This window comes from Macadamia integrifolia, chromosome 6 (genome assembly GCF_013358625.1).
Source record: "Macadamia integrifolia cultivar HAES 741 chromosome 6, SCU_Mint_v3, whole genome shotgun sequence".
Lineage (NCBI taxonomy): Eukaryota > Viridiplantae > Streptophyta > Magnoliopsida > Proteales > Proteaceae > Macadamia > Macadamia integrifolia.
In genome coordinates this window covers 13,739,322-13,762,967 of record NC_056562.1, presented here as the reverse complement: position 1 = coordinate 13,762,967, position 23,646 = coordinate 13,739,322, and the positions used below count along the sequence as shown (strand labels likewise).

General features: G+C 39.2%; 1 protein-coding gene and 1 long non-coding RNA gene across 3 annotated transcripts; both read left to right on the top strand.

The window, feature by feature from the left end:
• The first annotated feature begins 195 nt into the window (after positions 1-195).
• Positions 196-13,078, top strand: LOC122082761 (syntaxin-22-like). 2 transcript variants are annotated; one of them, XM_042650526.1, is made up of 8 exons: positions 196-641; positions 9,649-9,742; positions 10,348-10,487; positions 10,701-10,775; positions 11,526-11,683; positions 11,775-11,875; positions 12,186-12,297; positions 12,841-13,078. In XM_042650526.1, exons 1-7 carry the CDS (start codon positions 454-456, stop codon positions 12,249-12,251), a joined length of 822 nt encoding a protein of 273 aa, XP_042506460.1. In that variant the 5' UTR covers positions 196-453; the 3' UTR covers positions 12,252-12,297; positions 12,841-13,078. The 2 variants fall into 2 exon arrangements, with proteins under 2 accessions (XP_042506460.1, XP_042506459.1); XM_042650525.1 differs by having other exon boundaries at positions 197-641; positions 12,903-13,078.
• A 7,465-nt stretch (positions 13,079-20,543) lies between these two features.
• On the top strand, positions 20,544-23,224 carry LOC122081332. The gene is made up of 2 exons (XR_006141066.1): positions 20,544-20,885; positions 22,560-23,224. It is a non-coding gene; the product is annotated as an uncharacterized LOC122081332 (long non-coding RNA).
• The last annotated feature ends 422 nt before the right edge of the window (positions 23,225-23,646 follow it).

The window sequence follows — 23,646 nt, the reverse complement described above, 5'->3', positions numbered from 1 at the left end:
CCCGAGATTATATTCCGTTGTAATCTCTTGTGTTTCCTTACCCACAACCCAACACGAAAAAAATGCCATGTTTTTGCCACGTGTCACTTCGCATGCGGGTGGGGGATGGCGGGTACTTGCTAGAAATACTTGTATTATTTATTTCAATATTTTTTAATTAATGTTTTTACGTCTCCGCATTATACAACCGAAAATCAAATAAAACGTAAAAAAACACAAAAAACTCTTCACGCTCTCTCTGCTATTTCTCAATCACGCTCGCTCTGAGGAAGTAGATTGTTAAAAGAAACCCTAATTTTCCGCGTCCTGTTCGTTATTCTTCGCTAAATTCGATCAACCAACTTGGGTTTCGGTGCTGGATCTTTGCTCTATCTTGGCGAATTTCAACTTCTAGGATTTCGTGAAAGATCAATTACTTGACTTTTTTTCGGGGGAATTCTAGGGCGGAGAGATATGAGCTTTGAAGATCTCGAATCTGGTAGGCCTTTGGCTTCAAGGCGAGAGCATATTAATCCAAGGCAGGACCCTACGCAAGCGGTTGCTTCCGGTGTGTTTCAGATAAACACCGCTGTCTCCACGTTCCAACGACTCGTTAATACCCTCGGAACGCCCAAAGACACGCCCGAGTTCCGGGAGAAGCTGTAAGTGCCTCTGCCTCTTCCCCATCCTATGTATTGATTTAATTGATAGTTAATTTTTTTTCTCTTGAATAAAGCTTGGTTTGGTTCTTATCTTTTATTGGTTCATTTAAAGATTTTGAATTGCGCAATTTCATGGCTTAGGTTGGTTTGACTGTTGAATTTTCATGATGTTGTATTGATTAGTAAGTGGAGACTGATAACTTATTTTAGAGCTGAATAAGGTTTTGGGTAGGCTTATTATGTTACATTGTTGAATTCATTCTAAAAGCAGAATTTATAAGGCCGTAAATTGTGTAATTAATGGACAGAGGGTCATAATTTTCATTTTGGATGCACGCATGTGGGTATTAGAAGAGTTCTCTGCCTGGTTTGAGCTTATTCTTAGTTTCATGATGTTCAAATAATTGTAGTACTGTTTTTGAAGCCAGATGTATTTACTCGTTACGTGAATCCTTGTTAGTTACATATCAAGGATAAATTATTAGAATTAAAATGAAGTAGATGGAGGTTGTGGAACTTACCTCCATGAGGATTGATGATCCTGCCTCTGTGCAACCCATTGTCAACTTGCGGGGTCTAGTTCCCTGAGGGAGACATCAAGACATTGAGGGAATTTCTGGAGAGAGGGTTTCTGGATTATGCTCTCCATCTCTCAAGATGCAGAAGACAATGGAGCTTTTCTGCAATTCATCATGAAGCCAGTGACTGTCCCGGGATCCTTATTGGAAATAATCACAAACCCAGGAATTCGAGATGTAAGAGTAAGAATTTACATTTGATTATTTCATCTCACCACTTAAGATAACAGTAACTCTATCAACTTGCACCAAGGTAAGTAGGGTTGGTTATAATGGTTTCAACAACCACCAATACGTTGAACTTCCATAAATGCAATTTCCTTACGATGATGTGGTAATTCGGGCTGCATCAAAAGGGCGTCAGTGCAGGGGTGTGAACCAACGGGCGTCGACCTAGCCTGGCTTGTTTAGCCCAACCGATTATAGGCCTAGAGAGCCCAAGAAGAAGTTGGCACCCCAAATGTTAGGTACCAAACTAAAATCAACAAACCTTGGCTTCCCTTTCACACCAAAGACCTCACCCTCCGAAACCTCTCGATCGCCCTGCGAGGTGATACCTAATAACAGTTGCTGATAAAGAGCTCGGACCGAGTCAGCACCTCAATCTTGTACTAGGACTTGGAAAACAACGGAGATAGAGTTGTGGTCGCGGCGAGATGTGAGGAAGACAAGAACATTCTTTAGAACTTGATCTTGGCGCGGCAAGGGACAGATTATGGTCTTGTTGGATGATGTTTCATGGGATACACCGCCCTTGCCGTCACCGGAGGTGGCAACGCCAAGATCCACCGTTCTGTCCTCATCTTCAGATATTTACAGCTTCCGATCTAATCAAGCTAAAAAAAAAAAAGATGGGTTCGATTTTTTATACCTCTCTCTTTTTCAGAGCACATAGCTGATGGTCCACTACTACTTCTCACCTAGATCACACCCTCATCACACGGGAAGAAACAGAGGAACAAATAGGTTGATAGATAGAGAGAGAGATGGGTGAGTGAGTTTGGTGCAGCAGAAGGGTAGGGACGAGGAATAGAGGAGAAAATAGAATTGGAGATTAAAACATTCACAATCATAAGATCTGATGGAAGATCAAAGAAGGCCCATTTAGAGCCTGGTCAAGGCCTGTTTAGGGCAGCACGATTATAGCCTGAGACCGACCGGTCCAATTATAAACCGTACCATGTCCACCAAAGCTAAGCCCATTTAGCTAAACGTGTGTTCATGGTGTAGGGCTTGAAAGTGGTCCAGCCCAGTGAGGCCCGACCAAGCTCGACTGGTTGACACCCCTACTATTTGGGTCCTTTTGTGGAAGGGTCAGCAATCATTTCCTTAGTGGCAACATGTTCTATTGCTTATCGATGGTCCGAACATACTCTTTAACAGAAAACTACTTTATCTCAATGTGTTGACTCACTGAGTACGTGTTGTTAGATAAGCTAAGTCTCACAAAAGATCTGTATTGGCTTCTCTTATGTGGAACAACTTTTAGATCTGTGACAAAATGCCTTAACTTTAATGCCCTCAGAGAGCCTCATACAATGACACAAGTTTCACTTCCAAAGTGGAAGAAGCAGTCATACTAGATTTTTTAGTTTTTATGTATTTTTTATTATCATTTCCAACCCAACAATAGGATCAGATGTACTATAGGACAACATGTGAACCCTTAACTAACTAACTAACAACAACAGGGTAGTATTAAGCCTGGTAATTAGGCCAACACAGAATAGGAATCAACACTAAGTATAAGTCACAAAGTAGGTATCTTCCCAAGGACTGATTGAACACTGAACAGCAAAGTCACTGGAATGGCAGCTTGCTGCCCAAATTTAGAAGCTCTGAAAACCCTTGATCCCTGTGGCAAAACAAAGTCAAATTGATAGAACAGAAGACAATAACCCCAATATGACCGTTAAACTCGCAGTCACAACAGATAACCAGAACTGAAGATACAAACTGGTCCTCAAAATAGTATGGGAGGTCCGCAGTATAGTTTTTAAGGCGGTAAGGCGACGGAGGCGTTTGAGGGTCTTTCGGAGCGCCTTAGTGATAAGGCGGGCATAAAGCGTCGCCTTATCGGCTAAAACGTTCTTGTGTAATTTTTTTTATAAAACCAATCTATTTGGCTCAAATCCTAGTTGAATCCTATTACTCATATGTGAAATAAATATTAAAGGTTCATATTCATACCAATGTAAGATATTCATCAAGAAAAAAAATCAATAATGTGAATAAAGTAAGTTCATCTTCATCAATCATCAATCATCAATCATCATAACATATTAACATATAATATAAATACATAATTATGAAACAAAATTATAAATATAAAGAAAAGAAGACAAAAAATACAAGTATTTACTATACTTACCTTTATGATGCCAAAATGAGTGCCTAAGTCCTAAGGTCATCCACTATATTTCTACTCCTGTCAAAGAAGAATGAAGCTCACCGCTGCCGAAGCAAAATGGTCGCCTGGATCAGTGGTTCTTCCTTGTTCCTTGATTCCTTCTCAAATCCATTTCTTAAAACCCTTGACAAAATCCAAACCCTATTTGTGAATCGGGTTTTTGTTTTGTTTGTTTTGGTTATTTTTGGTGGAGTAAAGTTGATTCCATACATCTCAAGTGTTAACAAAACCATACACCTACTAATAAAAAATCTATATTTGGAATCTTTATCAAGTAATTAAAAAAAAAAAAAAAAAAAAAAAAAAAAAAAAAAAAAACCCATAAGGCACCACTTCACATAAGGCGGAGCATTGCCTTACCATCTCTAGACCGCATCAACGCCAAGGCGCTGGTAAGGCGACGCCTTAGCAGCGCCTTAAAAACTATGGTCCGCAATAATGGCCCAAGGCCACCACTCATGGGCCTCAATTTTCTGTCGAGGGTAGGGGATAAGGATACCTTGAACTCTTCAAAAACTTAGCCACAGTTGATGGCTAGATTACCAGTAATGATTGTGAATCAAAATCAGAAACTTAAACTCAGATTTTACAACTTACTGACACACAGATTCTAGCCATGGGAATGTCTTGAAATCACTGCCGAATTAAGGTAGACTGATGATCAACAATATAATAGAAAGAGACCTTTGATTGATGGTTGGATGAATAAATTCATGAACATGAAGTTTCTGCCGGAATATCCAGGATCAGAAGATGCCGCAGGGGATCAGTCAATCTTCAAACCTCTAATGGAACTTGATGGACAGTCTATGGAGCATCAACAGTACATCCCAGAGCCTTCAAAGGTGTCTCAGTAACCTCCAAACAGTATCACAGTTGGAAATAAAATAAAAACTGAAAGAAGAAAGTAGGGAAGGAAAGGGAAGAAGAGAAGGGGGGAGGGGATATGACCAAGGCCTCTCACCTATGGCCTTAGTCAGTCTCTCAGTGACCTTGGTCTCTCACCATAGCTGAATCTCACAGCAAACAAAGCAACAACTTCTTTTCAATACTTCAAATCATAGGGTTTTGTGTAGACATCTTCTATTGATAAACAGAAACTGGATCCCTCCTTGCGTGGGAAAGGAGATCTCCTTAGAATATGGAAACCTCTAATTAGAAACTAAATACAAAAAAGAACCTCTGTTGTTGCTAAATAATAAAATAGAAGCAATCCTCAAATTAGTAACTACTACATAAAAAGAATCTATATTAAAATAGAAAATACATAAAACTAATAAAAGTCCCTATGCATTGACTGTCTAGCACAGTAGTGGGCCTCAATCTGGCCCACGAAGTGGACTGACAGCTAGCACAAAGGTCTCGTTTGGCTGGCTCGATGGGCCAGGCTCTTCAAATAGGGGGATATTTAAGACATTTCTTTGGGGGTGCTACAGTAATCTAGGTGGAGGTGTGCAGTTTCGGTTTTGTGCTGGCATTGTGGGAATCTTTTCCCCAAATATTAAATAAGGGAATCTGATGGAGGAATATCGTCCCTAAAAAAATCCCCTATGAGCCGAAAGCGATTCTAGAACCTTAAGACTATGGCGGAAGATTGCAACTTCAACCTGCAAGGCTGGGCAGTGTTTCCATATTCCAATAGCCTCCGGCATGCGCCGGTGATATTCAATTGCCTATATTTTGTTATTTTTTTTTTATCATTATAAATTGTAAGCATGACCAATGGCCTGTAGCAGCTGTGACTGCCTGTTAGTATTCTTGGTACTTCTTTGGTCACTCTCTGCTTCTTCTCCGCAACCCCTATTGCCAGAACGCCCTTATGTGTATTTAACCTGTGACCCATGCATCCCTTGAAGCCAGAACTTCAAAACCACCGCTAATAATCGGTGGCAACCAAAAATGGCTGGAAAACTGTACATAATGTGGACAGTAGGTCCTGGTCTGATACCATGATGTAGATCCACATTATGGAAGGAAATATGAGAGGAAGAAGGGTCCAACCTTAGTCCACCTAAGTGGCTAGGGTCCAGCCAAGAAGCCAGCCGAACCCCTACTGGGTCCACCTGAGTGGCTAAGTACAGATAAGGGCCAATTGGGCCCATCGGCTAGGGGAATAATTAGTAGTTGTTTTTAATTAATTAGTGGGCCATTGGGCCCATCGAGTTGAGTAAGTGGTATGTCGAGTCCAAATTGTCTTAGGACTCTATTTTTGTTTTCCACATAGGTTTATTATTCCTAGTCCAATTTTGAATTCCTAGTTGTAGTAGGAGTGTCTAGTCCTAGTGGGAAACTAGCTCCTAGTTGAAGTAGGAGTGTCTAGTCCTATTGGGAAACTAGCTCCTAGTAGTAGTTTGATTGCTATTCTGCCCTCTATAAATAGAGGAGCCTATGTACTCATAATGGGAGATTTGAATAAAGAATAATTGCAGTCAATTGCTTAGAACAGTCGGGATAGCTGTGGGTGAGAAGCCCGGGTCGAGAAAACCGCTCCTCCCCCACTTTTCCCTTTGTTTCTTTTTGGTTAAAGCTTTCTATTTTATCCTAAAGTTACTGCTATTGAAGTATACGATTGTTGTGAATATTCATAAGTTCAGATTTGTCCAAGTTACAAACCAGATTTGATTCTCTCTCCTGAAGCCTGCGATTAATTCTCCTAGGTCAGAAAATCAAAAAAGCTTGTAACTTCACAACCAGCCGTCAGAATCCTCTTAACTTTGGGGGTTTTTGTACCCTCCCTATGGACTATCTACGCCCAAGAGTGCAACTCAATCGGACTCCTACAGACCTGGCCGCACCTCTCTCTCTCTCTCCAGCTCTATAGCAGGTCTTTCTCTCTCCTATCGGGTTGTGTTTTGGGCTGGTTTTGCTCCTATATGGGTATTGTATCCTTGGGGGTTTATTTGAAGGTCTTATTTCTTTGTTTCCTGGTCCTATTTGTATTGTTTGGGGTTATAAATTGCTGGGGTAGTTTCTTGTAATCTACTCCTGCATTATACCAACTATAAGAATTAAACTGAAGTGGATGGAGATTGCGAAACTTACTTCCATTGATCCCACCATGCCACCATGCTGTCCAACGCATCATCACCTTGGTGGGTCTAGTTTCCGAAGAGAGATGATGAGAGATAGAGGGAGTTTCAGGAGAGAAGGTTTCTGGCTTCTGCTCTCTGTCTCTCAAGATGCAGAAAACGATGGAGCTTTTCAACATTTCATCTTGATGTCAGGGACCCCATCTCACCATTTAGGTAACCACTAACTCCATCACCTTCCATCAAGGTAATTAGGGGTGGTTATAAGGGTTAAACAACACCAATCTATTGAACTCCATAACTGCAATTTCCTTATGCTGATTTGGAAATTTGGACCACATCAGTCAACATAAATGTCATTAGGCTGTTACAAAATGGATTCTACAACATTCTAGTCATAGTCTCTAACTATGACTAGATTTCTTCCATGTGCACATCAGTGCTTGGAATTCAAATTGCTTCACTTCTATTACCTTCTGACTTGAAAAATTTCCTTTCACGGAAATGGTAGTGCCTTGTGGAAGAACATCTAGGAGCCTTTCTTGCTTAGGAGTTCAACTTACTGATAATTTTTACATCAATTCGAATTTCACCATTGCAACAAATATTGATGATTTTGGTTCTTTAATATGTTTATCAATGAAGACTTTATTCATGGAACTCGGAGCTATTTGCATGATAAAATGGAGGAAATAAGTTGATCTCTTGAGTGATGAATCCCCTTGACTATTCTTAGCATATTAGTTCCTTTAAGTTTCAAGCATATTCTATTAGAAGCATTTTGCTGCTGTCAGCTGCTTTGGCAGATCCCTATTTTCCAAATCTAGGAATTAATAGAGAGCTGGAGAGATGCAAGCTGTTTTGCTTGTTGATTATGTAGACTGCTTTAATTGACAATAATATAAAATTTTAACCTTTAAAGCTATTATCTCAGGAAGGCTTAGTGGAGCTATGTACCATCTCCATAAATATGTGTTTCCTTTGTTTTGGGTTAAATTTTGTTTTTGTCAAATTTTAATCAAGATTTAGAGTCAGGCACTATGCTGGGAGACTTATAACTCTTCCCTGCCCGCAGAAATGATCTGGTGTCTACAATGTAATCCTGATACATGGTCCAACTAGGAACTTCCAAGCTCACTTTATTGCAATATTGTTTTGTAAGTCAATGCATGTTGCAACTTTCATGTGTTCCGACATCTAGGCTGTTATTTCTCAACAGCTTTCTTTCTTGCCCTGTCAGCACATTCAGATTGGGCACTCCTAATGATGATGAAAATTTATTTAGAAAGTTTCTCTTGGGAAGATTCCAAGTGACTGCTTATTTGAGTGTATTTTTCTTTATTCCATACTTTATGATTCACTGCAGCAAATGGAATACTGACTTGCATCTGCTGTCCTCCTTTTATGTAGTCGTTGGCTCATGTTGGTGAGAATGTTCTCATTCATCTGATAAAGTCTACATTCAATTTGTCTAGTCAACCAATTAAATGGAGATAAGTTTACCATATAGAGTCTCATTGCATTTGCTGGACAGTTGGATTCCTTAGTCGCAAGACCATAGTTCTTGTTATATCTGTGACATCAGTACTTCAAATATACAGCAGATCCAAGGTGTTCCTGGTTAAAGTAGTCTTAGTTAGGAATCCTTTATTCCTGATAATCACTTTTAACCTATTAGGGCTTTAGTAAGCCACCAACACGAGCATGGATTAGTGAACGATGAAATTCTGAACTTGGCATTGCTGGACTGGTGTCTTTGTCTGGTCTTGTAATTGTTGCAATGACAGAATCGACTGTTTGGTCTCATGGGTTGTTCTTTGCTGTTTTTCATTTCTTTCTACTTCAATCTTGGTTCAGTATTGTTAGAAATTCAGTTTCTGCTATGGTTTGTAAGGGTCTACTGCGTGCATCATCTGTTGAGGACCGCCCTTCTTTTCGATTGATTAGTTGCAGCTAATTGTTACTACTATTGTATCTCCAAACATTCTTTGATGTTGATGCCTGCTACTGGATTCTCAGTCAAGAAAGTCAACTGATTGAAAAATATCTAGGGTTATATGAATCAATCCCCCAAAACCCCCTCCTCCCCCAGCCCCCAGCCCCCATGCCCCCCCCCCCCCAAAAAAAAAAAGAAAAAAAAATGATTTGAAAAATTGTGTAGTAGTAGTTAACTTCAGCTAACTACTGAAGTTAGCTGATAGGGGTTTTCACAGAAATTTTGTATCTTCTGTAGGATTGTGAACTTTCACAGGATTTGGGCTTTGTTTCACTAGTTAGGCTTTGATGTTGAATGATAAAATTTTATACAAGGTGTGACAAAATCCTCCTGGTATCACATTTTGTTGCAGAAGAGACTGAAACTTAAATGCACTTAACTATTAGTGGAACTTCACTATTTATCCTTTCTAGGTTAGTCTGTCCTTGTGTCTTGCCCAAATGAACTGTGAGACTTGTTGCCATATGCTTTGCGGTTGCTTCTGTGTATTTTCTGTTTTCTAATTCAGAGCACTCATTACGAGCAACCCAGTGTATGAGGCTCCTGCTACTGCAGGGTCTGGGAGGGGCAAATGTACGCAGCCTTACCCCCTACTTATATTGTATATCACTCTTTAAGATCTCATATTTATTGCATGAACACATTGATTGTCACATATTGTCAAAGCATTCTGAGTGATCATTGATAGAAAGTCTTGTGACCTGTACATTCATCAACCACGTAAAGTTGAGAGTCTGGACATGTTCATATGGCATGATTTTGATATCTCAACTGTACTACCAATGTTAAAGGCCTGGATGTTGAATTAAGGTTTATTAGCCTATTGGGTGCTAAGGCTACTATTTCAAGTGAAAATTTAAATTCCTTGGGAATTTGCTTTGAACTTGGATTTATATTTGCTTTCTACCGGATTGTTTTTCTCTTCTCTAAATACCATGTGTTGAATGGTTATATATGATGGACTGTTATCTTAATTATTTCATTTGATTTGCAGGCACAAGACAAGGCTACATATTGGACAGTTGGTGAAGGATACTTCTGCTAAACTCAAACAAGCTAGTGAAATAGATCAGCATGGTGAAGTTAGTGTAAGTTTGATGCAATTAGCTTTGTGATTTGCCATGTGATATGATCTCAGAGAGCATTGTTTTTTCTGGTTGTTGTTCCCTTTCTCCCTTTTACCTTTTCCTCCTTTTCGGTTTGGGAGGCAAAGCAATTATTTGTAGCCCAGCATTATTGGTTGAAGACTGGAGGTCATTGGAGTCAAAACTCTTACAGGTTTTAATGTTAAAGAAGTTTCAGTACTACTTGTTTGTTAAATGTTCTGGCAGACAGTCACATTATTCAGACCTTTGCTTTCTTCGTTGATCAAGTCTGAGTATTATTAACATAGAACTGAGACTCTGAACAGTTTTCATTAGCTTAACTGAGACTCTGAACAGTTTTCATTAGCTTACTTACTTGTAATTTTTCTGCTTTGATATAATTACACTCCCTAGCCTTCCTTAGTTGTGATCTGTTTGTATCCAGTACTGGTTGCCATGTTCTTTTGTCTTTTACGCCTTTGCCTTGCAAACCAGTCCAGCAAAATGCTTTCATGATCTTATCAACTGTAATGGTTTTGGGTTTGAGTTGTCTTCTTTCCTGAAGAGACAGGGTTTTGTCCCTTGAACAAAGTTTTTTCTAACTGCAGGCCAGCAAGAAGGTAGCTGATGCTAAGCTTGCAAAAGATTTCCAAGCAGTTCTAAAAGAATTTCAGAAGGCACAAAGGCTTGCGGCTGAGAGGGAAACAGCGTATGCACCTTTTGTTCCTCAAGCAGTTCTTCCATCCAGGTAACTATGGTCAGATACCTACTTGAATGTTGGTTACTTTAAGTACCCAACATCTTTAAATTTTGCAGAGATCTGTATTACATTGGTCTTTGTGGTCTGTACAAAAGATAGTGTTTTTGTTTTTATTTGCTGTTTCATGGACATGTAAATGTTGATGCTTTTACAATTTCAGCATATTCATCTTCTCACCATGTTGTATGATCCTTGATACAGCTATACTGAAAGTGAGATAGGTGTAGGTACAGATAAGAGTCCAGAACAGCGTGCTCTTCTTGCGGAATCTAGAAGGTGAGATTTGCTTATAGATTTGTACTCTGACGTGAATTAGTGATCTTTATTGTAATGTTTAAAAAGTTATTAGAATATTGCTGTTATTTCTTGTCAAACGACTTGCAATCCAAGTGATTGAACAGTTTGGAAAGTTCAGAAGTATGGTTAAAAGTTCTTATGAACAAGGGTTCTTTTCCATTATTTGATGTGGCACTTGTCATTGTGGCCAAATAAAATGTGTGATACTGTTGGTTGTACCATGGACTTTTGGCCTCATTTTTACATCAAAAAATGTATTCTTCTCATCCCACATAGGAAGGCCTCCCTATATGGCGCACCTACTTTTTTCCGTAAGGGATGTTGTACCAATTCTGACCGTTGGATAGATAGGGCATGGTATCAGCCACTCATCAGATTTCAGAGCCTGATTCAATCATATACCTGTATTGGCATGCACCCATTGGGTGGTCCATTCACCCTCTTGGTTGCCTAACATTTAGAAACCATTATTTTTCCATATGACTCATTCTGTTTGTGCTGAAAATTTGACATGTGAGCAGGGGACCTCAGGTCTGCCTATCTACCCACGAAATTTGGGCCACAATGACCTGCTACATGGCAGAGCCCTACTGTCATTGGATGAATGGAACTTATCAGTTATTGCTATTGTATTAATCGTATTACAATTGTTGTTGTGGTTTTACAATTTTGAATTGCATCTGTGTTACTGATACCTTTAGTCATATATTTGATTTGTGCTATATGCAGACAGGAGGTGTTGCTACTGGACAATGAGATTGTCTTCAATGAAGCCATCATTGAGGAAAGAGAGCAAGGGATCAAAGAAATACAGCAGCAAATTGGTGAGGTGAACGAGATTTTCAAAGATCTAGCTGTGTTGGTTCATGATCAAGGAGTTGTGATTGGTCAGTCAGTAAACCTTGTAATCCTTCATTTGGTTTCTGATTCTCTAAGTTGTGCATATGTTATACTGACTACCAAATGTACTTTGTACAGAGGAAATAGACAGCAACATTGAGGGCTCCCATGCGGCTACTGCACAGGCAAAATCCCAACTTGCAAAAGCATCCAAGACCCAAAAATCAAATTCATCTCTGGTAAGGTTTGGTCGGTTCTGTATTTTTTTTTTGGATGGAATTTATCCTGGTGCCTGGACTTCTAGTCTCAATAGTGTAACAATCAATTTGTTTTTGTATCAGTCAAAAGAATTTGATAAGGGGTGGATGTCTCATACCTATGGTTGAGCCATCTCATTAATTTTTCACTTTTTCTGCTTCCTCCCCCATTCTTACCTGTGCTAACACCATCATATATTTCTACGACTTCCCCCTTCAGTTTCTTTCAAAATCTGGTTTGGATATCTGATAAGCCTTGGTCTAACTTTAAAGTTTAAATCTCTCCTGCCAGACATGCTTGCTCTTGGTGATATTTGGGATCGTTCTGCTCATTGTTATCATAGTCCTTGCAGCTTAAGTGGCGAATTTGTTCTCTCGGTCGATCATATCATCTTGGCCACAAGGTCTGATCTCTTTGCTAATACCAAAGATTATAATGTTCTTCTGGAGATCCTGGCTGACTGGATTTACATAGTATTTAAACTGTCTTTGGGTGTGTATAACCTTCAGTTGCCTTTGTTTGGGGTTTTGGGTTCTCTTTGTTCTTTTTCCCTTTTGGGTAAGTTGGTGTTTGCTTTACAAAAAAAAAAAAAAAGTTGGTGTTTGAGTTTTTTGAGGGATATGACCCACAGTATTTTGTGTAATGATCCTTCTATTATTAATAAATTTAAAATTCTTTTGCTCCCTGTCATCTTTTCAACTCACACAACTGAACTGCTACACATATTACTCTTTTATCTATAAAGATACGCCTGCATCTCCCTTTGGAATTAGAAAAAAAAAAACACACTCACGCACACACACGCGCGTGCACACACTTCTACTGAGACTGCCAAATTGCAGCAGATGTATTGATCAACGACCTGACCATCAACTTTGTCCTTATAACCTCTTCTGTTTATATGCATTCTTCACATCTTGCTGCTCCTGCTTAAATACGTTCGAAGGTTGGATCAACAAGGGCAAAGTCTGGGTGGATAGTAATGATCTTTGTAAATGGTTAATGCAGGGAACCCAAGCGGGGTGGCCGTGGGACCTATTTTAGTACTCTTCTTATGATCTCTTCTATAATGTACGCGATGGATGTATCTATAACTTGTAAGGATGCTTGTATGATCTCTGTAGCTGACTTTCTGTTCAGCTAAAATGTTTATTCCTTTCTTTTTTTAGCAGAAATAAATAAATGAAAGGGCAAAGTGAGAAGCTTGACTCTCCTTCTCTTATTGATTAGTATCTGTGAAAAGGAGAAATTAAATGTTCTAAAAATGCATTGGGGGTCCCAAAATCCTCAGATATTCGGGTGTCCTTTGATTAACATAGAAAGTTTTATGAAATTGATTCTCAGATACGAATGATTCTCAGATATTCTGCGTTGGGTACTTGACAGGGTTTAAAAAATCGGGGAATTGGTTTAGGATTGGCCGATTCGACTTAGAATCGGTTGCAACCAATCCCATTATCCAGATGATTTCTTGTCCCTGCCGAGATAAACAAGCAGAGGCATTACCTCTGGGGCATAATAGTTTTGAGTCCGGATCATTTGCACAAACGTGCATTGTAGTTTACCCTGCGCATACGTTCTGGTCTATACACCGTTCTCTTTTTCTTGAGAATTGGAGAGATAAATGTGAGAGTTGGAGAGATAAATGTGTTTGAGTTCTGTCGAGGAATCTGTGCCTCTTTCCACATAAGCAGAATATTTAGACTAAAAGACTTCTTCCACATTATCTTTTGGTATTTTACTTAAGTAAATACAAAATATATAATTAATATAACTAACTCATAACACATTCATAAATCCCATCCTTGAGTCCTAGCAGCTCTCACTCTGGCACCAGGTCGTCCTTTCTGTGCGTGGGTTGGGCTGATGATTGACTGCTCTTATACCAGAGTTGCAATCTTGGAAGAACTCAACTCCATAAACCGGGTTACAAGGTGATGGGACCCAAGATCATATCAACCCACATCAATTCTCATAGGAAATCGATGTGGGATCAACCCCCATAAGTTGATATGGGATCGTAACACATAAAATCTCACTACTTACACACTCCCTTTCATAATAGATGTTGAAATCCCAAAATTATCTCAATGACATGAGATAGGCTTTCTCACCTATGCCGCACTTCATTGGCTTCTTTTGTAAGATCAAATCACCTATTTTCTCTCCTATTTCTTTTACATATCTTTCTATTTTATCTTTTATGCAATGAGATGAGATACCAAGCTTGTGTCTTGACTAATGGGGAGGTAATCAGCCTTAGGGATGTCAATCGGTCGGGCCTAGCTAGTCTTGGCGGGCCTATGTCCTTAGACCATGACCTATCTATTTAAGAAATGAGTTGGTCTCTGTCGGTTTTGTGTTTTGGGCTTTAATCGGGCTTCTCTTAATCAGGCTAATTGGGCCTTAAACGTGTAATGTACCAATAAAGCCTTGAACGAACCTTAAACGACCTTTCCTTTTCTTAGATTTAAGATATTTTAATTTATTTTGTTAAATTATCAACAATTTTGAAAAGATATTACACTTAGTTGTAGTCAACAATTGATAAAAGTGTCAATATATATACCTAATCTATAAAAAAAAAAAAAAAAAAAAAAATCAAAATACCTATATAAAAATTCAAGTTAAATGTGTCGGTCTGAGTCGGGCTTGTAAACGGGCTGGGTCGTTCAGGAGGCCCATCGCCTTATCCCTTGCATCGTGTACTACCTATTTATAAATGGGTTGGGCTTAGGCCCGACACGTTTATTAATTGGGCCAGTCAAGGTTAGGCCATAAATGTATCGGGCTCGATTGGGCCTACCGATGCAGGCTTGGAATTGACACCCCTAGTCAACCTCTTGACCTTATCGAGGAAGCTATGACCTCATTCTCAACTAGAAAAAAAAAAACATAGAAACCATGTCTTTTCATCAGAGAATATCCCCATTAAATAGGATTATAAGTAGTTACAACTTTCAAATAATAACTCCAACCCATGTACAAAACTTCTCATGTAATATATTACTGCTCTAAAACCACCCAATAATTCCATTAAAAAAAAAATCTATTTTGATAATAAATATAAAACTATAAAAATAATTACTAACCCACTACACCCGTGCCACATCACGTACAAACTCCCATACGTAACACTTTCTTTGCGTGATACATATCTTACCTCTAATGGAGACTTGCCTTTGTTATTTTTGTTTTTGTTTTTGTCTTGTACAATTAATCCATATCCATCCTCTACCTTCTCCAAATCCCAAACTCCTAAGGCCTCTGCAATTCTTGAGGTTCTGCTGATGATCATAGAGATGAGGAAGTAGTCATGTACTTCCAAAAAGTTTCAGGTCAAGTTCAAAAGCCATTGAAGCTTCACAGATTCAATCCTGATTTTAATGGGAGCGACCAGGAGTTGGAAGAGGAGAAAGAAGAGAAGGTGATTGACGTAAAAATCAAACAGAGAGGCCCCAAGGCTGGAATCTGGATTAGTGCTTCTTCGTTGACACTCTCTGAGGTATCGCCAAAATGTCTCAAACACCTATCATTATGAGACAGGGCGAAGTTATCCAATGGGATGACGCATTTGAAAACGTGTGTAGCTTCTCAATCTTTCGGAAAGACCATTCCTTCAATCCGAGTGGTGTTTCCTTAAATCTTAAACTACAGCTCCTCTCCGCAGAAACCGTCGTCCATAGAGTGTTCATAGAGGTCTATCTGTGCGACACGTGGAGGAAACAAATTTGACAGAGAAGAAGTTTCAATTTCTTTTCCCAGTTAACCCCACTCGACCCCTAACATGGATCATACCCATCAAACAATCTTAACTCCTATTTACCATTTACCTTTTTTCTTCAACCTCAAGAATGGAGCAATGGCAAACTCCTCTTGTCTCCTAACATAAGCAGGCTGGGGTTCAGCAAGAGGAGTTTGAATGTTGCTGTATCCATGAGGTTGAAGAGAAGAGGTAAATGATAAATAGGTGGTAAGATTGTTAGATGGGTTTGATCCATGTTTGGGTCAATTGAGGCAGGGTAAAGAAATTGGAACTTATTCTCCTCCATTGTCTTTTTCATGTGTGACATAGATAGGCCTCTATGGGCACTTTGGCAATAGCCTCTATGGAGAGGAGATAGAGGTTTCAGTGGCGAGGGTGAGGCGAAGTGGGTTCTAGTGGCAGGGCTAGGGCTAGGGCTAGGGCTAGGGCTAGGGTTGGGGCTGTGGCTTTTGGAAGGGGGATGGGACAAGGGTAGAGCAGAAAGGGATGATTAACAAAAGGCTATGGGAAAGGTGGGGCAGAAGAAGGGATTGGAATGGGAACGAATGGGGTGAATTTTGGGGGGTCAGGGGCTAGGGGAAGGGGTTGTGGACTTGTAGTGGCTAGCTTTGCACATAACCAACTCTCTCAAGCATGGTTTTAAAAATTGGATTGAATCGATCAAAATTGCTTTGGTGTTGATCAATATCGATCTCAAGTCTTGACCTATTTGATACTGATCCATTGGCATGATCTAAGGTAAAAAGGTCAACAAAACCAATCGAAAAAAGAAAAAGAATAAATACATCTGATCTGATACTGATCTAAACGATATTGGTTGAAATTGGCCCTAAGATTGATTCCGAAAGTTAAGATCTTGCTCTCAAGTCTCTACTCAACAGCCTTGGGGAGTTTGGGATTCAGAGGAGGGAGAGGATGGCTACGGAACTAAGGATTAATGAAAGGGGGGGGGGGGGGAATGAATCCTCTATGGTTGTGCAGCCTTTGCGCCTAGACACAGGGCGGAGAAATGACGCCTCCACCCTTATGAAGCCCAAAAAATCCATCGATCCCTGTTGATTCCCATGTGTGTCTTGTCATTGGCCCCCGTATTGAAGTAGAGGCCACACGATTGGGAGCGTTTTTTTGTTCAATAAAATAATAGAGAAAAGAACCATGTCTGTCTAACATTCTCCACGCCCAAACACAAATGGGTGTGAAAAGACCTGTTGAATTTAAGCTAGTCTTTCTTTGGTTTAATTCTCCCTTTCCAAAATAAAGAGCAAATATATCATTTCATAGGATGGAGGAAAGAGAGATATATGGAGGCACTGCCGTATGCTATGCAGCCCAAGGTTTTAGTACTTGGTATCGATGTCTGTTGATACAATACGATATGAATTGGATAATTTTGTCCCCTATTTTCATTAAGAATTTTTTTTTTTTTTTAATCCAATATCGGTTCTGATTCATGCCGATTCCTTGAACCATGACGGAGCCTGACAGCGTTCTTTTCCCTTCTTCCAATTTCAAAAAATCCTTCCCACCTTAAAACAAAAGATTTTCTCAAAGATTGGGAATGCTAATAACACTACTTTTGGCCAGACCCATGTATTCTTACTAATCGATCATCTACTCTAGACATCTCTTCTAATGATAATGATCCCCCCACCACTCTATCAATAAAGCTAGTGGTTCCATAATTGGAGACTGGAATGCTGGACTTTTAACTTCACTCGTCTTTACCTCCTAATTTTATTCTCCAGACTCTATGTTCTCCGAACATGATCGATGGGGGTGCTATTTCACAACTAAACTAGTTGCCAAATATCTCAAATCTCTTGCACTAACAACTCTAATGAATGCTCAAACAAGTGTTTTTACTCACTACCTTGCTCACAATGCATGAGGCTTTTTTTGGAAACTCAATTTCCACCCAAATTGAAGATCTTTCTGTGAAGAATTGCTAATGAAGAAACACCCAGTAAGGTCTCATCGCAAGTCGGTGGGCATTGAACCTACTTGTGGGTTTTGCCACAGCCATTAGGAAACATTATAGCATGTTCTCCTTGATTGCTAGTTTGCAAGAAGAGTTTGGGCTTTTGGGTTTCAAACTGGATTTACTTCCTTTCTCCTCCCTTAATAATTTGGTTATGTATTTTTTTTTTTTTTAAATCTACAGATATTCCTAGAGATAAACTAAACCTTGTTCTGTTCACTTTCATAGGAAAAACCAAATCCATACCCTATCCTTAAATAGGTAGAATATTGGATTAGTCATGGGTATATTGAAAAATTTATTGTTGCTCATGTTTATTACTCCAGGCAAATTATCTGTTGACAAGGAAAAACTGGAATGCAGCAGCAAAAGGACTACTTCAGGGGTTGATGGAGGCTCGGGTAAAAGGTTTGGGGGTGGTGGATCAAATTTGGAGCGATATTGATAACTTCACCCAATTTTTTGATGGAACTAACAGACAAACTTAACCTTGGATAACAATTCCTCTCCAATTTAAAAAGGAGAATTCTTTTATTTATTATTATTTTTTTAATTTTTTGTCAAAGCCAACTTTTTACTTAAAAACTAATCATGATTTTATTTTTGAAGTCCAAAATATAAACTTCAGGCTTTCAGGGCTATGACTAAGAAATAGTGTGTGAGCAATATTAATTTGCTTTATAGCCTTACTTCTACCTATAATGAGCCTAAGATCATTTTGCCATTGATGCCTGGTCCACAAATCATACAACTGAGGACCCAAAAAGAAAACTTCCAAAAGATAGAAAGAAAGAGACCTCGTGGCCCATTTGCTTCTGTGTTTTTGGGGTAATGGTCGGTTGCCCATTTGAATTAAAACTTCCAAAACAGAGAAAGAAAGAGACCTGGTGGCCCATTTGCTTCTGTTTTTTGGGGTTATGGCCGGTGGCCCATTTGAATATATTATTCAAAGTTTTTTTTTTTTTATATATCTTTTCTTCTTTTGATCCCTTCTGAAGCATTGGAAATGTAAAAAGAAAGTCAACAGATCAGATGGCCTTAATCAAGCCAAATGATTTATATTAAACAAAACAAAGGATGAGGATGATGAGAACGAGGTGGGCCCACTACTGTAGCCTCACATTTCTATCCCCCACATGAAAAAAGAAGTATAAGGGTGGATTTATCATTACAAAATCATCTCTTTTTTCTTTTTTTTTAAGTCTTTTCACTTTTATTAAATTATGAATCAATGGCCCAGACCTCTCATTAGTCATAAAAAACGGCGGTTTTGTTATCGAATACCGAGATTTGGTGGTGGAAAAGCATTTCCCAAAAAAGAAAAAGAGGAAAGCTTTTGTGTCCTTTTGTGTTTTTGATATCCCAAATCTCCGCCTTTTCTTTTCTAATGTGTTTTTCCCCTAATCTTCCGTTCACATTCTATGCTATTTACTTTTCTCTAAAATTACCTAAGCACTAAGCCTTCTCATATTCTAAGGTTTTGAAAAGGTGGGATGGGTCAGCCGATCCAGATTGGAAAGAGCTGAACCAAGTTTGGTTGTTTGATCTAGTAGTATTTTAGACCAATGGATAAAGTGGGATAGTCCACGAAATGCCATTTGTAGGTCTTCTTTGAAAACTTAGCTATTAGGTTTGAGATAGTCTAATAATGTATAAATAGCCCAATAGTATGAAGGTCCCCAATAACATGTGGGATTGTATTTCTGTAATTCTCACATATAAACGCACTTTAATCTATGATCCAAGTAAATAGAATAGTCCTCTATGGTATAAAAATGAGCAGAAAAACTGGTGTACCATAAACTTTATATATATATATATATATTTTATAAAAAAAAAGGGGCAAAGGTCTCCCATGTTGCATATCAATAAGGGCCCACAAGGGTAGGAAGGAAAGAGAACTTGTAAGGAGGAAAAATAAACGGGTTATGTGAAAAGGTGTGGGAAAGAATCTCATAAAAAACCAGAGAAGAAGAAGAAGAAGAAAGCTTCTTGATTGTGGCCCTTGTGTCAAAACAGGGTGCAGAAGTACCACCCCACACCATAAGAAATAAAAATTTCTTTCATGTTGATTTCATGTATGCTTTCTCATTGGTCCTCACGTTGTTGCTGGGGCCGCTCAACCAAGCAACAATCTCTTGTTCCTTGAGTAATTATTCTCTATAGTGAGTACAATGATGCAGTGAGCATTGGATAGCTAAGAATATTTGGGCACGAGCCTCGAGGTCCTCTCGATCATCCAATACTCATTGCAGAGAATGTTTTTGCTTGCTCATTCCCCTTAAAGTATAAAAAATCATTGAATAATTGATCCATGACTCCATGTTACTTGAAGTCTGGACTGGAACAACTTTTACCAAAAAAGAAAAAGAAAAAAAAGAAGACTGGAACAACTTTTGAAGACATGTATTAGGGTTTTAGCATAATGGCCCAGGAAAGAGAAACGTTGGCTCAAACCCTCAGTAACCCATGGTTTCTGGTATCAACATGGGATTAATTGTATTGTTGTCATATTCAATTTCGATATTTGATTGATGCGGTAAAAAAAATACTTTGGCATTGGTTTTTTCAGGGATAAAAAGGGTTAGATCTTACCCGATATGACCATAATGTATCGATATTAATATTGGTTTCGGAACTAACCGATATTCAATCTAGTACTGTGCACTAAAACCATGAAGCGAGCCAGCGACCATAACTAATCCCGAGTTCCTGACCAGGCAGGTTCTCACCCGGTCAGCTCAAAAGGATTGATTTGGCCGGATGTACCGGCCCGACCGTGTGGAGGGAGGGGTTAGACAGTGAAAAAAAAAGCAAAGCAGTGGCATTTCCTGTAATTTTAGAGAGAAAGTAGGTTTATTCCGAAGTGATTCAATCAAGGTTTGGATAAAGTGGAAACTTCTTAGCACTTTGGTCAATATCATCTTCCTCCCTCTTCTTCTGCTTTGAAAAACATTAACAACTAACAAAAACTTCCATGGCGAAAGCGTTTCACTACTTCAGCTACTTCAGTTATTCTCATCACTCTCTAGACTCTTTCATTTCTCATGAAATCCGTCTTCTTCCATCCTGATAACTCCATATCTGTGATCACAAAAGCTTCCAAATCGGAAGAACTTTGGGTCGTATCAACCAGAACGAACGTGCTTTCGAGTTGGAGCAGCATTGGCTTCGAATCACTTCACTCGGCGCATTTCGAAGAGACAGAGTTTCAGTATAAGCGATTTTCTTGCTTGTAAACGGAAAGGTACGAATTCTCTCTCTGTCTCCCTCTCTCTCATAAATTTTGCTTGGATGTGTTGATTCTCAGCTATTATCAATCTCTGTGTCTCTCTCGCGAAGATATTTTGATAGCGAAAATGATTGTCGTCCTTGCGTTCCTTTTTTTCCCCATCGGATCTGAAAAGTTTTTTTTTTTTTTTTTTTTTTTTCATTTAGTGTTTTAGGGTTTCTGAAAACTTGTAAGCTTACGTTTGTCGAAAGCAACGAAGCTTCTTCAATGAAGATATACAACTTTCTCATTATCTTCTCTGTCGCCGGAGATTTCGAAATCTCTGAAACATCAGTCCACTTTTCCAGTTTTCCTTTTGAAATTTCATCATTTTCTGTCTCTTTTCAGATCAGAAGTTTAACGAAAGCCGTTCGATCTATAGCTACTTCTCTCTCTACTGTTTCTGTCAATTCAAATCCATCCATTTTTCTTTCTTTCGTGCTCCTCACTTTTTCTCAGACATTCCGTATTTCGTACTGTTTTCCCACTTCGATCGTCTCGAACTTCAATTCCTAGGGACACGGAGAGACACGTCACTCCCTTGCAGGTGCATCGCCTACAATGCACCATACCCCATCGCCGTACATATCTATCTGGTCCCACATTGGACCGTTGGTATTGAAGATTGCATCATCAACGATACTGTAAATTACCAAAATGCCATTGTACGGTCGACATTCCTCGAGAGGCCATTGTCGTCATTTCGTTCTCCGTTTACAGACTGGCTCCATATAAAAAGAGGTTTAGAAAAGGTATATATTAACGGTTTTACCCCTGTAGTTTGGGGGTCCGGACTCCGGACCGGGGCCTCTTTAAAGATAAACTAAATTTGGATGTTAGTGTACTCCCTGGTATAAGTTAGCTCAGACCCAAACATAGAAACCCATTTCACATGTTATTTTAAGCTTTCTACATAAAATCCGGGTACTTTTTAAATTTTTTTTGTTTTTCCAACTGACTAAACTGCTCTTCTCTACCCTTGATTTGAGGTGTCAAATTGGAGTTTATCTCTAAAATGGAAGGAAGGCCAAATCAGTTATGTTATGTCTAAAATTATTTTGAAATTTGAACAGAATTAAGTATGGTGGTCGTCTCGAGAGAAACCTTGATAGTGATGCAAAATTGCAAATCCAATGAAGCGAAAAAAAAAAACTTGAGAAACCCACCTAGTTGAAGGAAGTAGGGTAGGAGCGCTATTTTAGGCTGAAAAGAGGGCTAAAGTGGGAGTTAAGGTGCACGCAGGGGGGAGGTTGTTTGCTCAAATCTAGCTAATCTGTGAGACCCTAGGAGGGTTAGCTTTGAGGGGCTTCTGGCTGGGTATGGTCGAGGAAAGAAGCATTTGATGCCTGGTGCGAATGGCGAAGCCAAATCCATTTGCCTTCCCCGACTTTTTTTTTTTGCTTTGGTTCTTGATTGCTTTTTGTACAAAACAAAGACAGAAAGCTCATCAGAGTCAGACCCTCGTTCAAAGGAAAGAATAAAGTAGTAAAATTTTCTTTATTGGGTTATTGATTGATATTACCAGGGTACCCCTACAATCGGGGAGAGAGAGAGAGAGAGAGAGGGGTGGTTTTGGTGTTAAAAGAAAGGGTAGGCAGGTGAGGAGGGTTTTCTTTCTCTCATTGATTGTGTTTGGTGATGTGGTGGCAGAAGGAGAGACGACGCCCGAGAGTGGGGACTATGTTGGAGGCTGTAGCTGCTGCTGGTATTTCTTCTTCATGGCATGTATGGTTTGATCTGACAGTGTTTCTGAACATTGTGAAGCAAATGCTTATCTTTAGCTTGTCTAAGAGGTGGGTTGGTGGTGGTAGAATGCGCATTCATCCGGTTCAAGCCATTCAACTTCTCTACTTGTTCTTATGTTCCTCCTCTTGTTTCTCTGGTCTTTAATGGTGGTGGTGGTGGTGGTGGTGGTGGTAGTGGTAAAGCAAATGAATCTGGTGTGATATTGGCGGGGACGGCTCAATCTCTATTTTATTTTGTTTTTTCTGTTAGCTAATGTGTACATGTGAGTGTGTGTAGGATACAAAACACATTCTTCTCCAACCAGTGTGCTGGTTCTTATAGTTAATGACTTTTGGTTTTTTGTTTTTATAACCCTGTTCATGGGGAAAAGAGAGATGGGTAACAGAGAGATCCATATTGGGAATTCTCCCTCGTCTTGTGCTGGTTATTGGGAACTCTCCATATCCAACATCCCCTTCACAAGAATGAAAGGGCTACACAATATGCATTTGGTTAAAATTATGGTATCCCATTGTTGATACAGAGATACAATGTTGGAAGAATGATATGATAATAAGGTATTTATTCTACTTGTTCATCTCATTTTCAGACATTCTACAGTCATTTATTGTGTAGAAATTAAGGACACTCTTTCCTTTTCAGAGACTCTGTTTGTAATATTATATTCAATTTTCAAGTATTTTCTTAATTTCCTATTCATGTCTATCTATCCATTCCCTTGGCTCAATGCATGCATTCAGTGTTAGCTTGTTAGAGCTTTGGGCCTCCTGCTCATAGATTAGAATATTTAACTGCAATGGCTGGTCTATAGGCAGGAACTGTGACAGTCCATTCCATTATTATATGATATATAGCTAACCAGCATGTTGGTAGTGGTGGTGCTGTATGGTGTATGGAAATCACTAGCTAGCATGAGTAGGCATCAGATGTGCAACTGCTTTAGAGAGTTGAAAAAGAAAATGAAAGCCAGACATCTCTGTTCACCAACCAT

Coding starts and splice junctions, on each gene's coding strand:
- LOC122082761 (XM_042650526.1), top strand. CDS start 454: ATGAGCTTTGAAGATCTCGAATCTGGTAGGCCTTTGGCTTCAAGGCGA. Junction 10,776..11,525: donor CTTCTTGCGGAATCTAGAAG/GTGAGATTTGCT, acceptor TGCTATATGCAG/ACAGGAGGTGTTGCTACTGG. Junction 11,876..12,185: donor AAAAATCAAATTCATCTCTG/GTAAGGTTTGGT, acceptor CTCTCCTGCCAG/ACATGCTTGCTCTTGGTGAT.